This window comes from Geospiza fortis, unplaced genomic scaffold (assembly GCF_000277835.1).
Source record: "Geospiza fortis unplaced genomic scaffold, GeoFor_1.0 scaffold506, whole genome shotgun sequence".
In the NCBI taxonomy this organism is placed as follows: Eukaryota; Metazoa; Chordata; class Aves; order Passeriformes; family Thraupidae; genus Geospiza; species Geospiza fortis.
Genome location: NW_005054493.1, coordinates 797199 through 810137, shown reverse-complemented (window position 1 = coordinate 810137; position 12939 = coordinate 797199). Strand labels below are relative to the sequence as shown.

At 41.5% G+C, this 12939-nt stretch overlaps 1 protein-coding gene across 1 annotated transcript in view; it reads left to right on the top strand.

The window, feature by feature from the left end:
• Positions 1 to 12939, top strand: part of ACBD6 (acyl-CoA binding domain containing 6) — an 85463-nt gene that overhangs the window by 4833 nt on the left and 67691 nt on the right. The window contains 2 exon segments of the mRNA XM_014310179.2: positions 4377 to 4441; positions 4922 to 5018. Coding sequence (XP_014165654.2) covers positions 4377 to 4441; positions 4922 to 5018 — 162 coding nt within the window.

Here is a 12939-nt window from a genome sequence, read left to right as displayed (position 1 = left end):
GGTAGGAAAAAAATACAAGGAGAATTTTGCCATGCCCAAGATGAGAGGAAAAAGGGGTCTTTATTATAATTTTTTGTCTGTATTTTCAGGATGCTTGTTGCAATAACATCTTTATTTTTTGCTCTGTTTCAAATGCTTTGAGACTGTCCTGGGTGGAAATGGGAAGGGATTGCTTGCTGGTCAGCCCATGATTGTCCACAGACTGCACAGGGTTTCCTGGTGTTAGCTCTGTGAGACCAATAAGGAGTTTATTGTTAAATTTGCAAAAATAGAAGCTGTTTCACAAGATTTTTGATACAAGTCAGAAAAAGCTGACAATTAACACTTTGTCAGCACACATTTCCATTTGCTTTGCACTGAGAAGAACAGGGCACTTCTGTGTCCTTCTCCTGTGTCCCTGGCCAGGCAGGATGTGACAGGAAGTTCCTTTGTGCTCCTTGGTTTCAGGCTGTGCTTGGCTCCTGGATTTCTGTGCCTCCCCAGTTCAGAAGGTGCCCTCCCTGTTACAGAGTGCCTGGCAGTGCAGTGCTGGCTCTGGAGATGGGAGAGGTTTGCTAGCACAGCCACAGCAGGATTATGCCCTGCTAACTTTAGGTTTTGCAGCATTTTGTGCTTTAAATCAAAACGAGGGTGTTTAATGCAAGTTTTCTGTGTTTAATTACAGCAGCCATATCAGGATGCATAACGAGCTGCTAATATATTACCCGTGTGGATGGTGGAATTGCTGGCACACAAAAGGTGCTGACTCAGATCTGTCCACTGTCCTTGATTTGGCATCCCTGTCTTTTCCCAGTTTAGTGTTTTGTGTCACTAAAGGCTTTGATTTAAGATACAGCATCGTCATAAAAGAGGTGACAGTAACAGCTGAGCTCTCTGTTAAAATACTGTATATAATTTATTTCAAACTGTTTGAGTATATAGGCATTTTCCTGGAATTTTATTACCTTTTATTGGAGGCCATTTCAGGATTTTATTACTTTTCTCTCTGATTTTGTTTATGTGTCAGAGACCTGAAAATAAGGGAATTGCTTAGTTGTCATCTCCAGTGAGGTTTTTAGAAGATGTTGCTGAGTTTATGACTCTGCCCCACAGCAGGAGGAACAGACTAGTCCATAAGGCTCTGGACTGGGACTGATTTTTCTTCTTTTCCACTACTTTCTGTGTGGCTTTGGGCAAATCACTGGTCTGGGCCTTGTGTCTGTAGTGAAGTGAAGGAAGCACTTGCCCATCATGGGGAGGATGTAAAAATCTGAGGTTCAGAAGGTGCAGCAATGGAGACCAGTGTAGCAGTGCTGATTTAGATAGGGGAGGGGATCCACAACTCCCTGGAAATCACTGGACTGGGAAAACTGCCCTGCCAGGAGGAGGATGTGTCCATGTAAATGTTGAGAGCTGCTGGCAAGCTGGAAATCCACTGCTGATGGCAAAATGGGGCCTGTACAGTCTCCCAGTGTGGGCTCAAGGATACAATACCAATTTTGCATGATGCCTTTCAAGTATTGTGGGATGTGATGCCTGCCCTGAACACAGGAATTCCTGCCTGCAGCTCCCTGTTGCATGGAATTGTGCCATGGCACTGACTTGGTTGTTACCAGTGTCACTCTCTGTCTCTTTGGGACATGCAGTCCCTTGGTCATTGTGACTCCTCCTTCTGTGGTTGGTGTTTGCTTGTCCTTCCTTACACCCCATTTTAAGTCAGGGCTTTCCCATGGCTTGGGACAGAGCTGTGGACAGGAACAGGCAGGAATTGCTGTCTTGAAAAAGCAATTTAGCTTATTTGGCTTGTGTACAGTCCTGCTGTCCCTGGAGGTTCTGTTCCTGCTTTTGCTCCATAGGGAGGCTGCAAATACAATTCACCTTACAAGATCTACAATCAGGTGGCAATATTGGGCTGGAACACCCTGCTGTATAAATATATTGGCAGAAAAATTAGCAAAGAGCCATTTAACCACCACCAGGGAGGGAGGACCAGTCATGGAGTAAGGTGTGAGGGGAATCTCAAGGTTTCTCACAGTGTGGAGCAGCAGCTGAAGGTGTATGGGGATGCTGAACAGCATTAACACATCTCTGAGCATCTCTCTAAATGTAATTGACCTTCAGCTTTCAGGTGAAGGCCTCATCCAAGGTTTCCAAATTTATTTTGGCCACAGATGGAGCTGGCTGCAGACACTGCCTGTTTGGGGCTGCCTGGGTCACATTTGTGCCTCTCAGGAGAATTGTGCCTGCAGGCAACTCAGCATGCAGAAGCAATGCCAGGAAGTTTTTAATGCATTCTGCCTGTCATGTTCTTTTAATGCAGCTGATGAACTGTAAGTGAGGAGAGCTGAGCATCAAGTGACCAGTCAGCACCCTAGAGACCTTCAATAATTATTTTCTGGACACAGAATGAGAAAGTCTTAATTTAAAATACTAATACAGGCTCTTGGCTTCGTGCTGGCTATGGAGTAAAACAGCTTTTGAGGTCCTCTAGGGAAGTAGCAGGAGGACAGAGTCCTGCACAAAATTTTGTCTTTTTTGTCAGTATTGGCATGGTCAACTCCCTTTCCTCAGCTGTCAGGCTCTGATCCTCTTTTATGTTAAATTCCTCATTGGTTTCTCCTGCATTGTGAGTCTTGCAGCAAAAAGAGAGGAGCCAAAATCTTATGTTTTATTCTTTCCAACAAAACCCCTGCAAGCCTTTTAAATGTACCTTAAAATAGCAAGCAGGGCACAAGTGCGCTTTTTTCCCCTCTTGATGGATGGAATTTAACTACTGTTCCTTGATTTGTATACTATCAATGTTACTAACAGTCTTCCCCAGTGCTAGAACAGCCTTTGAGTGCCAAATCTCCAGAGAGGAAACTGCTGTTGTGTTTTGATGCTGGCAGTGGAAAATTAATATTAAAACAGATTTTTTTTTTTTATCTATCTTGGCCAATTTCTGCAGGTTGGCTGTTGAACTAAAGAATTGCCAAGCAGGCATTTTCCATACAGATAATGAATTTACATTTTATTCCCTAGTTTGTTTTGCTTTTTAAAACAAGTGGTCCAATCCACCTCAGAACATAGAGAAAAACCATTTAGACTACATGAATTGTGACTGATTTATAGAACTTAACTGTTGCTAGCCTATTCTCCTATTTCTCCCTGAAATGCAATATGTTGTTTTAAAGGCCAGCTAAGATGTTCTAATTTGGATGAATTGCTCACTGGGAGACAGTCAGATGTACAGAAAATTAATTTCAGTTACAGTCACTCATATCCTCTAACACTTTAAATGAAAACATAGTGTAACTAATAAATATCTCTCAGCACAGGCATGTTCTCTTTAAAGCCTGATTAATGCTTCCATCCTCAGCATAAAATCCCCACCCTGTTAAGGTGAAGAATTGTTCCTTGATTTAAGCACTTCACCTGCCTGAACACTTGAGCATATTTCATAAAACATTTGCTGGATGCAGTTTGGTTTTGCTTGGCTAACAAAACGTTTCTCCAGAAGCCTTTGCCCGCCTCCAGGGTGTACCTGTGTCCCCTCCCTGGGGTCCCCATCTGTGCTGTGTCCTGTCTTAGGGGGACTTGCTGTGGGAACTGCTTCCCAGGAGCTCTGCTCTGGTTCAGCTCTGATTTCTAGCCTTTCACCCATGTGTTCAAAAAATTTTACATGTGGAAAACTGCCTGAGTTCCACTGGCACCAAGTTCATTTTACACTGGCTATGACACTTTTTTCCATATATCTGTCCCTGGGTTCTGTCTCATTCCCTTTCTTCCTTGTGTTTTTTTCATTTCACCCCACACACACATATTTTAATTTCTGCCTTGCTTCTGACAGATTGGCTCATCTCTGGCACTCAGGCCTTGACTTGTCTCTCATGCAGTGCTTCCTGCAGCCAGGTGCCTGGGAGCAAATTCAGGAGCTGCCTGGCATTCCTTTGCTCCAAGTTTGTCCCCTTGCCTTCCAGAGGACCTTGAAAATAATTAAGCAAAGTCTGTTTACTCCAGCTTTGTGCGGAAGCAGGTGAATTTCTGCAGTAATGAATAATCATCTCTGTGGAAACCCTAATCAACAGAATTTTTCTTTATCCTGGTGGAGGATGAGGCATTTGGCTGGGTAATAAACATAAGATTAGTGAGAAATCACTCACTGGTTATCCCTGTGGGTAATGCATGCAAAAGAAATGAGCTGCACGACAAAATTGCTTCCCGTGCATCATGCAAAGAAAACCCAGGGATGCAGAGGTGCTGAAGCAGGGGTGAGATGGGGTTGATGAAGTTTTTTCCCAAAAAACTTCTTTTTATGGCCTTATGACATGGTTACCCTGAAACCATCAGAACACTGAATTTTCCTTGTGCAAGTCCCCTTTGTTTTGTTCTGACAGAAGGAAATTTCTTTTCTTTAGGTGAAACTTGGAGCCTGTAACACCCCCAAGCCAGGCTTCTTTGACTTTGAGGGAAAGCAGAAATGGTAAGAGGAAATCCTTGTCATTCCTAGCAATTCTGGCTCTACTTTTTGTTCCATCTTGTCTCATTTGTAGACAAATTATGGACCTAGGGGAGTTGGCCCTGAAATGGCTTTAAAATTCTTTGTTTAACAGGGAAATGTTTGCTGCTATGCCTGATACAGATGTGAAATACCAGAATCCTTTATTTACTGTCTTCATCCAGAGCTGGCATGCAATACAGCAGAAATGTGAGAACAGCTGCAGCTCTGTGAACACAAACTGTGTTCCAGCCTGGATCAGGATCCCCTGAATGATCCTTTCACAACAGAGCTGCACTGACAGTGGCCATTCATGGCCTCAGAGAAAAGTTGACCATTTCAAGCTGAATGAAAGATGGCTTTGCATACCCTGAAAGGATTTTGATGAGTCTGTTTGCTGTGTTCCACTGATGTCACGATAAAAACCACCTTGTGCTGTCTCTGATGTTTTGCTGTTGCTCCTAGGGAGGCTTGGAAAGCCCTGGGAGATACCAGCCCTCACCAAGCTATGCAGGAGTACATTGCTGCTGTGAAAAAACTCGACCCCAGCTGGAATCCACAGGTAGGAAAGGTGGAATTGTCATTCAGAAAACCAACCAGCATTTGTCTTTGTGAAGCTGCCAATGGTTCAGCTTCTCACAGGCTTTAATTGCTGCATGGCAAACTTCATTTTGAGCAGATTAAAGTCTAAATTCGTTTCTAAAACTCTCCTTTTGTTGTGACTGAAGCATGAAGAACCATCTCTTTCATTCATAATGATCTTCATTACAGCCAGCTCATGCACAGGGTTGGTTTGGTTGTAGTGATCTAATTTATTTTGCTCTTATTGGTTCATGCTGTATTTAGCATGTAAAGATACTTTTTTATCCTTTTCTCATCCTTCTCTTTTCAACTACTCTTTAAATGTTGATCAATAGAAAGCAATCTCCATGAAAGTGACATGAACTGAATGATCAATTCTAAAAATGTTTCCTTTTTGTTTCCATGCAGCAAATTACCAAATCTGATTATGATTAGGTACTCCAACATAACAAGTCTGTATCTGTGTGTTATAGGGAGACTGTACTGTCATTTTAATTAATTTGTCTTTCATCTACCAGGTTTATTACTTGATTGAATCCTTAAGGATATCTCCTGTTTATAGACTGACTTTTATACAATTTTTAAAGAGGATTGCTCTTTAGAAAAAGTATAGCCTTTGGAAATAGAGTGGAGATATTTCACTAATAGTAAAATGCTGAAGGCATGGTAATTTCTTCCCATGGTAGGAAATTTGTTCTTCTATGCTCCTGTGCTTTGGAAGCAAAATCTTGTGTGGGTACAATCCTGTGAACCAAGAATTTGATTTTGAGTTGTCTTCTGATGCTGTTCATGAGGTTTAAGGTTAATTTTTTTTTCTTCACTAGTTCATGTTCCACACCATTCATAGTGCTTTTGCAGCAAAGAAAGGCTGTCATTTAGAAAAAATCCTTTTTAATGCCCTTGGAGAAAATAGTTTTACGTGCTGTGCAGTTAGCCAAAGTTGGCTGCTTGCTGGGTAAATTCTTGTCCAGGCTACAATTCTCATACAGAAATAAAGTAATTTGTAAAAATCCATGTATAATCCTAAATTAAGTAAGTGTCAAGTGAAACACATTAATATTAATTTAAAAATGGGGAAAAAAAATCAAACAAAATACTCAGTGCTTTCCTGAACAAATCATTCAGTGTGCTGACAGGTTTAGCTTTTTGGGTATTCCCTTCACTTCCTTGCCTCAGAGAAATACTGTCAGAGCTGTGAGCTTCAGGTTTCAAAACTGTCAGCCAGGAAAGAGGTGTAATATGTTTTTACAAAATAAATACTTTTAAGAACCCATACAGCAAACACAGAAAGGTTGGCAGCACTGTTCGTCCCCTCTTCCACTAAGGTAAAAAGGTTACCTTAGCAGAAAATGTAATTTAAAAGTCAGCATTGAAATAAAGGTGGCTTTGCTTTCTTCACAAGAATTCACCTGTCCTTCTTATTACATCATCCTTTTAATTCCACTTTTATAGGACCAAAATGCTCTCAGGAATCCTCTCTGATGCATCTCGTGCTGCTCTCCCATTTTTCCTTCTCCCCACCAAACCCACGTTGTGGAGCCACGAGAGGGAGCTCTGTTCTTTAAAATGATGGAGATGTATGTGTCAGGGGATGGAGATAAAATAGCTACTTTAGTCTTCAAATTTCAAATTGGATTTATAGAAAAGAGCTGTGGGTACATTACAAGGTGCTTCATCACTGTCATTGTGTCCCCTTTACATGCTCATCTGCTGGATTCCTTCAGATTTTTCTTATGTACCATAGATTCTGAATGAAATACTCCAATTGCTTGGTTTAAAAGCAGTATAAAGTGCACATTACAAATTTGAAAAGTTTGGCTTTCATATCATTGTGAATTATAAATAGTAATTATAGTACAAAAGTGTTCGATTTCTTGTTGTGCATCCTTGTGAATTTTGCTATTTAAAAGCTTTCTCAAGGTTCCCAACTTTCTTTTTCTTCAATCTTTCATCTCATCCGTTAAAATTGTTCTTTTGTGTTATTTTAAGTCCTCCTCAGTATCCTGTTTCATATATTTGCAAAAGGGCTTTATTATCCTGATCTTTCAGTAAAATTTTAAGCTTAAAACCACTTATTTTTTTCATAGGTTCATTCTTTCCTCAGCAGATTTGCTGCTGTTCTGCAGCCTTCAGGCTGTCAGTGTTTTTGTTAACAAATAGAATGGAACTAAAGGCAGTATTTCTTGTGCAGTCCAAACAGATCCACTTCTTCATTCCTTTTTCTTGTCTCTCCATTGATTCATTCTTTCATATTGAAGTTTCATTAGTACACTTCCAGCATCAGATTTACCTGCTTTAATTTAGTATCTTTGGTTTGGATGGAAAAAAAAAACCTGAAGTAAAAGGGTTCTGATTCAGGAGGATTGCCCTGAATTTGTGTCCAGAAGCAATGAGAATTCTAACAGCAGCCCCAAACCTCACCTGCTGCTTCCTATTCCTGCACTGACTTTGGAGTACCCACTCTTCATTAGTAGACAGCTGAATGTGCAGAGGCAGCAGCATAGCTGTTCTCTGCTCTGTGAAGTTTGTGTGCCATTTTTGACTGTATCTGCTTGGCTATTTCCAATGTGCTTTAGTTTCTTTTTCACCCTTGCTGCCTGCAGGTTGTCTCATAGCGCTGCCTAATCTTCTCTTTCAGAGCTTTGTCTAAAACCTGGGAAAAAATGATCATACTGCACTTATTTTCAGCAATTTTATTTCCTGGAAAATCTTTAAAATTAACAGGTAACGTTGAGGGTATTTGAGGTCCATTGTCTTTACATCCATGAAGGCACGGGAATCTCATGGCTGCGTTGATCTAGAACAATCACAATTGCCTTTCAGGATGTTCTGCAATTCAGCCCTTCTGAAAGGCTGAATAATACCTTCAGCCAGGTCTTACTATGTGTTATGGGTTGTTTTACTCCTTTTCCCAAGAACAGCTGTTAGCAGGAGGTCAGGAATATTCTTTTCCATGCTGTCTCCATTCTGCTCTTGATGCAGTCTTCCTTTGTCATCTTCTACCTTTGAGCACATCTTTTGTTTCTCGTGAGTCATTCCTTTCAGTCTGAAGTTCCAGGCAGTGGAAAGGTAATTGCTTGGACCAGCTCAGCTCTATTTGCATATTTCAGAGACATCACCTGTCCTTCAAGTCTATTTACTCTTCCTCCAGAACAGAGAATAATTTATGAAGCCATTCTTTTGCGTTCTCCAGCCTGAAACAGAAACATTTCATGCCGTCAGCACCTCCCACTGCTTCGGGTCCTTTACAAAGGAAGATGTGTCCTGGCTGCTTCTCTTCTCCTATGTTCACCTGTCCTCTTCCTGCTTTACTGGCAGCAAATGACAATTGCTTTTGGTGGCTTTGGCTGGTGTGAGGTGGTGGTGACACTCACCTGCCCTCCCTGCCAGCTGCTGTGTGCGTGCGTGTCCCTCTGGCTCTGCGTTCCCACTGTGATAGATAATTAATATGATGATTGACTCTCACAATTAATGGACAAATATCATGTATATAGGTTAAGAAAAGTTTATAGATTTATAGTTATGTTGTACCCCTTGTGTTGTTATCAAGGGACAGCTGGGGGTGGGACATCTGGGAGGGCTGGCTTGTCACTGTGGTGACATCTGACCTCCAGTCAGGATTTGAGGAAGAGATCTCCACCACTGGACAGTGAAGAAGGGCTTGATGGACAGAACTTTGGGAGGGGTTAAAGGGTTAAAATGGTAAAACCTCCATTGTGAGGGGGCTGAGCACATGGTGGGGAAAATCTTTTGCTCCCAGCACCATAACCTTTTTTCTTTATTCAGTCTTCTGTTGTGTTTTTGATAAGGTTTAATAAACCTTCCTAAACTATGAAAAGTGAGTAGCTATTTCTCCCACCACTGCCATGGTGCTGTTCTGCAGCCTCAGCAGTGGGCTCAGGGATTTGGGGAATGTCACCTTCAGATGATGGGTGTCACCTTCATGCAGTCACTTTGTTCTCATGTACATGGCTGCATAATCGGGCACTTCAGTACTTGCAGATTTGAGAGTCCTAGTGGCTGTTTGCAGCCCCCCACACATCCCCAAATTCTCATCTCTCTTGTGCATATCACAAATCCCCACTGGGTCAAGTTTTTCAAGCCTAAAGAAGCAGAAGGAGGTCAGAACTTCCTTTCTTAGCAGCATGGAACAGTCCCTTCCACCCAAACCCTGTCGCAGGGGCTGTGGGTGGAGGTGTGACACCACACTGCAGGGGTGGCCCGGAGCTGTTATTGATCCGTTCTTGTAACGAGATGGTTATATGGCACAGCTCAAACAATAAAAATAAATAATAAAAAAAGCATCCAGATTTGCTCAGCACATTTAGCCTTCCATTTGCTGATTGCAATTTTGGCATCGCTCGGTTCGAAATATTTCCTTTTCCTATTTCGTATATTACATATTTACCAGTTCAAATCTGAACAGCTTGTCACTACTAACTTCTGTGGCATCCTTTCCCAAACACTTACACACTTCTTCCTATTTGCTTTGAGTGCTGAAACTCTCAGGAGGACTTAAAGATTTTCTATTTATATAACAAAGCTTAAAAAGTTGGCATTTTAACTTATTTGACTTAGCTTCACCAATAATGCAGTTAGTAAAAGTTCTGCTGTGTAATGAGGAAAGTTGGAGATCAGGAATCTGAAGAGCCGAGACTTCTCTCTAAGGGAAAGAGAGTTCCACTTCAAAGAAAATAGGCATTCACCAAACATCTTCTAAGGCTTTTAAAGGTGTGAAGTCCCACTTCTGATGTTTACAGAGGAGAAAGTTGCCTGTGTTTTTTTAAGTACTATTCTGTGCCTTGTTTGAGCAGGGGAGGATTTAATTCTCTGTAATCTGGCCCAAATGGGAGTAAAATCTCTCCTTTGCTGGGTTGGTGTGGGAGCACCAGATCACGCCAGGAGGGAACCCTTGGGGGACAAAAAGGCTCATGAAACAGAAAACAAACTTCAGAGTGAATAAAATAGCAAATGCACAATTGCTGCAGGCTCGGAGCAGTCCAGTAAGCTGGAAATCCTTTGGGAATAAAACAAATGGATTTGTCCATTGGGTGTTTTTGCAGGAAGTACTGCAGGGGGCAATATTTGATAAGGTGGGTGGCCAGGTACCCTGTGCCCAGGGCTGGGCTCCATCCTTTCTGGTGAAATAACCTTTCTCTGTCACATTTACATGCCAATAAGCAAGTTGAAACTAAAATATGGGAAAGAGAATTTGTAGTTCAGGGATACAGTGAAAAGCAGGAGAAACAATTCCCTGATTTGCAGAAGAGCTGAGGTCTGTGTGTGCTTTTGGCAGGTTGCACCAGGTGTTAGCTGAATTATTTTAATAATTGATTTTAATTGATGAGGCCCTTGTATTTAAGTAAGCTCTCCAAGGCAGCTTAGAATCTCAATAGTGTAAGATCTCCAAGAGAATTGAAAAATTTCTATAATGATTCAAATATAAACTCTGTTTCCAATGACATAAAAAAAAATTGGTAAATTCAAAACTTAATTTTTCTTAAATTTGGATTCATTGCTCAAGTCTGCCCTGTTGATATCTGGAACAAGAAGCTTTGATCTTTTGAAGCTTACAAGTTTTATGTCTGGTCAACTTCTAAGAATTACATTAGTGACTGGTAAATGCAGTTTCAGGCTGAAATCTCTGGATTTCTTGGTTAGTTCTGCAGCCCAGCGGAGTTTCTCCTGGAAATTAAGAAATGCATTAGAAAAACTGTTGTCTGTGAACAAAATGAGTGCACCCATCATGTTTTCCTGTTTTGTCTATCAGTCAAACAGATGTCTCCCTTGATAATCTGGCCCAGCAGCCACTGTTTGTGCTTGGCAAAGAGCAGCAGAGTGGTGTGGGCAGGATTACCAGGGGGATGGGAAGAGCAGGAGGGGAAGGGACCTGTTTGGGTCTCTCCCTGCCTGTCACCAGCAGCAGTGAGCTCAGGCACCTGCTTTGTTTGGGGGAATATCTCAATTTATGGCTTGCTGTGCTGCCAGGCCAAAAACTTTGAAAAACAGCGACTTTATTTCTTTTGTAGTATAAAAGCAATTTAATTGCAGCGTGTAAAGTGGGCACTAATCAAATGATGGCTGTGCTCCCTGAAGCTTGCTGTCCTGTGCTAATGCAGCACACTGGGAAGAGGAGCTGTGCAACAGTGCTGCAGGGGCTTGGCTCTGCACATTTCTTTGTATGGATCCTGCTGTGGCACTTGATCCTTAGGGAATTTCATATCTGACTTTTTGTTTGGGTTTTTTTATTTACCCAAATGTTTTTGATAACAATAACAATAATTTCTAACAAAATATGGAAAACAAACATCACTGTTTGCTCTACGTTTTTTTGAAAGCTCTTATTTCAGCAATGACCACATTGGAAGCATATCACTGAAACAATTTGTAAACTCTAATCAAGCTCTTCCCCTTTGAAAACAAAACAAAGCCAAACCATCAAACCTGAATTTTTTTAAATTATTATTCTTTTAGCAGAAAATGAAGCCCTAGAAATTAAGATTAAAACCAGAAAATTGATCCATCCCAGGCTTCTGGCTTTAGGGTGTGTGAGACTACAGTGTCTTCTGGGTTTAGACAGACTGCTGAGTTGTTTTTTTGTGAACCACGTTGGGGTATGTAATAGTTTTGGGGGATTTTATATCCTGAGAAGTTTTAGTTAACACACAGAGAGATTCTTCTGCTATGCTGCTTTTGCCAGCTGTATGAGGGACAGTCTCTAGCAAGCAAATGGAATTGGTGGGGGATGCAGTTATTTACAGTGCATGGCTCACAAAACCTTGCAGTTTGTGTACACTTCACTCCTACCTGTGAGACTGGAGGTGAGGTGACCCACCTTATTTTATCCAAGTTGGAAAAAAGGCAGTTTATTATCTGCAAGATTAGATTTTAAGTGCTTTGCTTTTGGAGCATGCTTTCAGAACCAATTTTTCTTATTAGCAAGGGGATGCTTTGTAGTCCCTATTGTGTCAGAAACTAAAATACCACACTATAAACATGAACTAAATTTCCCCATTCTTCCACAATAAAGCTGGGTAGTGTTGTTTTGCTGCATCTCCTCATGAGGAGTGTGCTGATGCTTTAAGTCCCTGGCACAGATCCTACCCACAAAAGCTGTCCATAGGTAATTGCTTTTCTGTCCCTGTCTTTGCAAGTAACTCACCAACCAGGCATTGGGGTGCTGTGCTGGTGGGGCTGGGATTTTGTTTGTGGACAAGTTTGATCAATCACAGGGTTTTTTATCTCCTGCAGCCTTTTAATGTAGAGCACAAAACAAAATGCCAGACCCCGCACTGTTGTTTGGAATTGTGGCTCTGGCAAGCTGTGCAGAAGGGAAGAAGTTAAAATGAACAAGCATCTCATAGTAGAAATATGAACAGCTGGAATATGTGTCAGCCTCCTACCCCCTGGGAGTGTGTTGGATTGTTCTCTTTGATTTTACATCTCTGCAGAAATTTATGGTCTCAGCTCCTTTTATTTATGACATTCTGATCCTCGACCAAGCGATTGATTGAAATACAACAGTGCCAAGCTGCAAGTCTGTATTTCAGGGAAGCTGAAGTTTAGGAAGCAAACCAGCAATGCAGTCATGGATTGAAGGCTGCACTGAAATCCTGTACAGGGGTTGCCCACATTTCTATGCCCCTAAGCTTCTTCAAAGGAGAGAATTATCATGGCAAGGGTTATGCCTCTTCTCTCTCCCTCCTTTTAAGCTGCCTGTTCTTGCTGAAAATACACTGTATGTTAAATATGCAATCTTACCAGCCATCCAAGGGCTAAATTAGGCATGTAGAGATGCTAGTCCTCCTTTTTGCAGTTCAGTGTTAGTGAGTAGCATAACGTATTCTCTTGCAGCTACTTGGATGTAACAGTAGTGGATTTTGAGAAATCCAGCCAAGAAA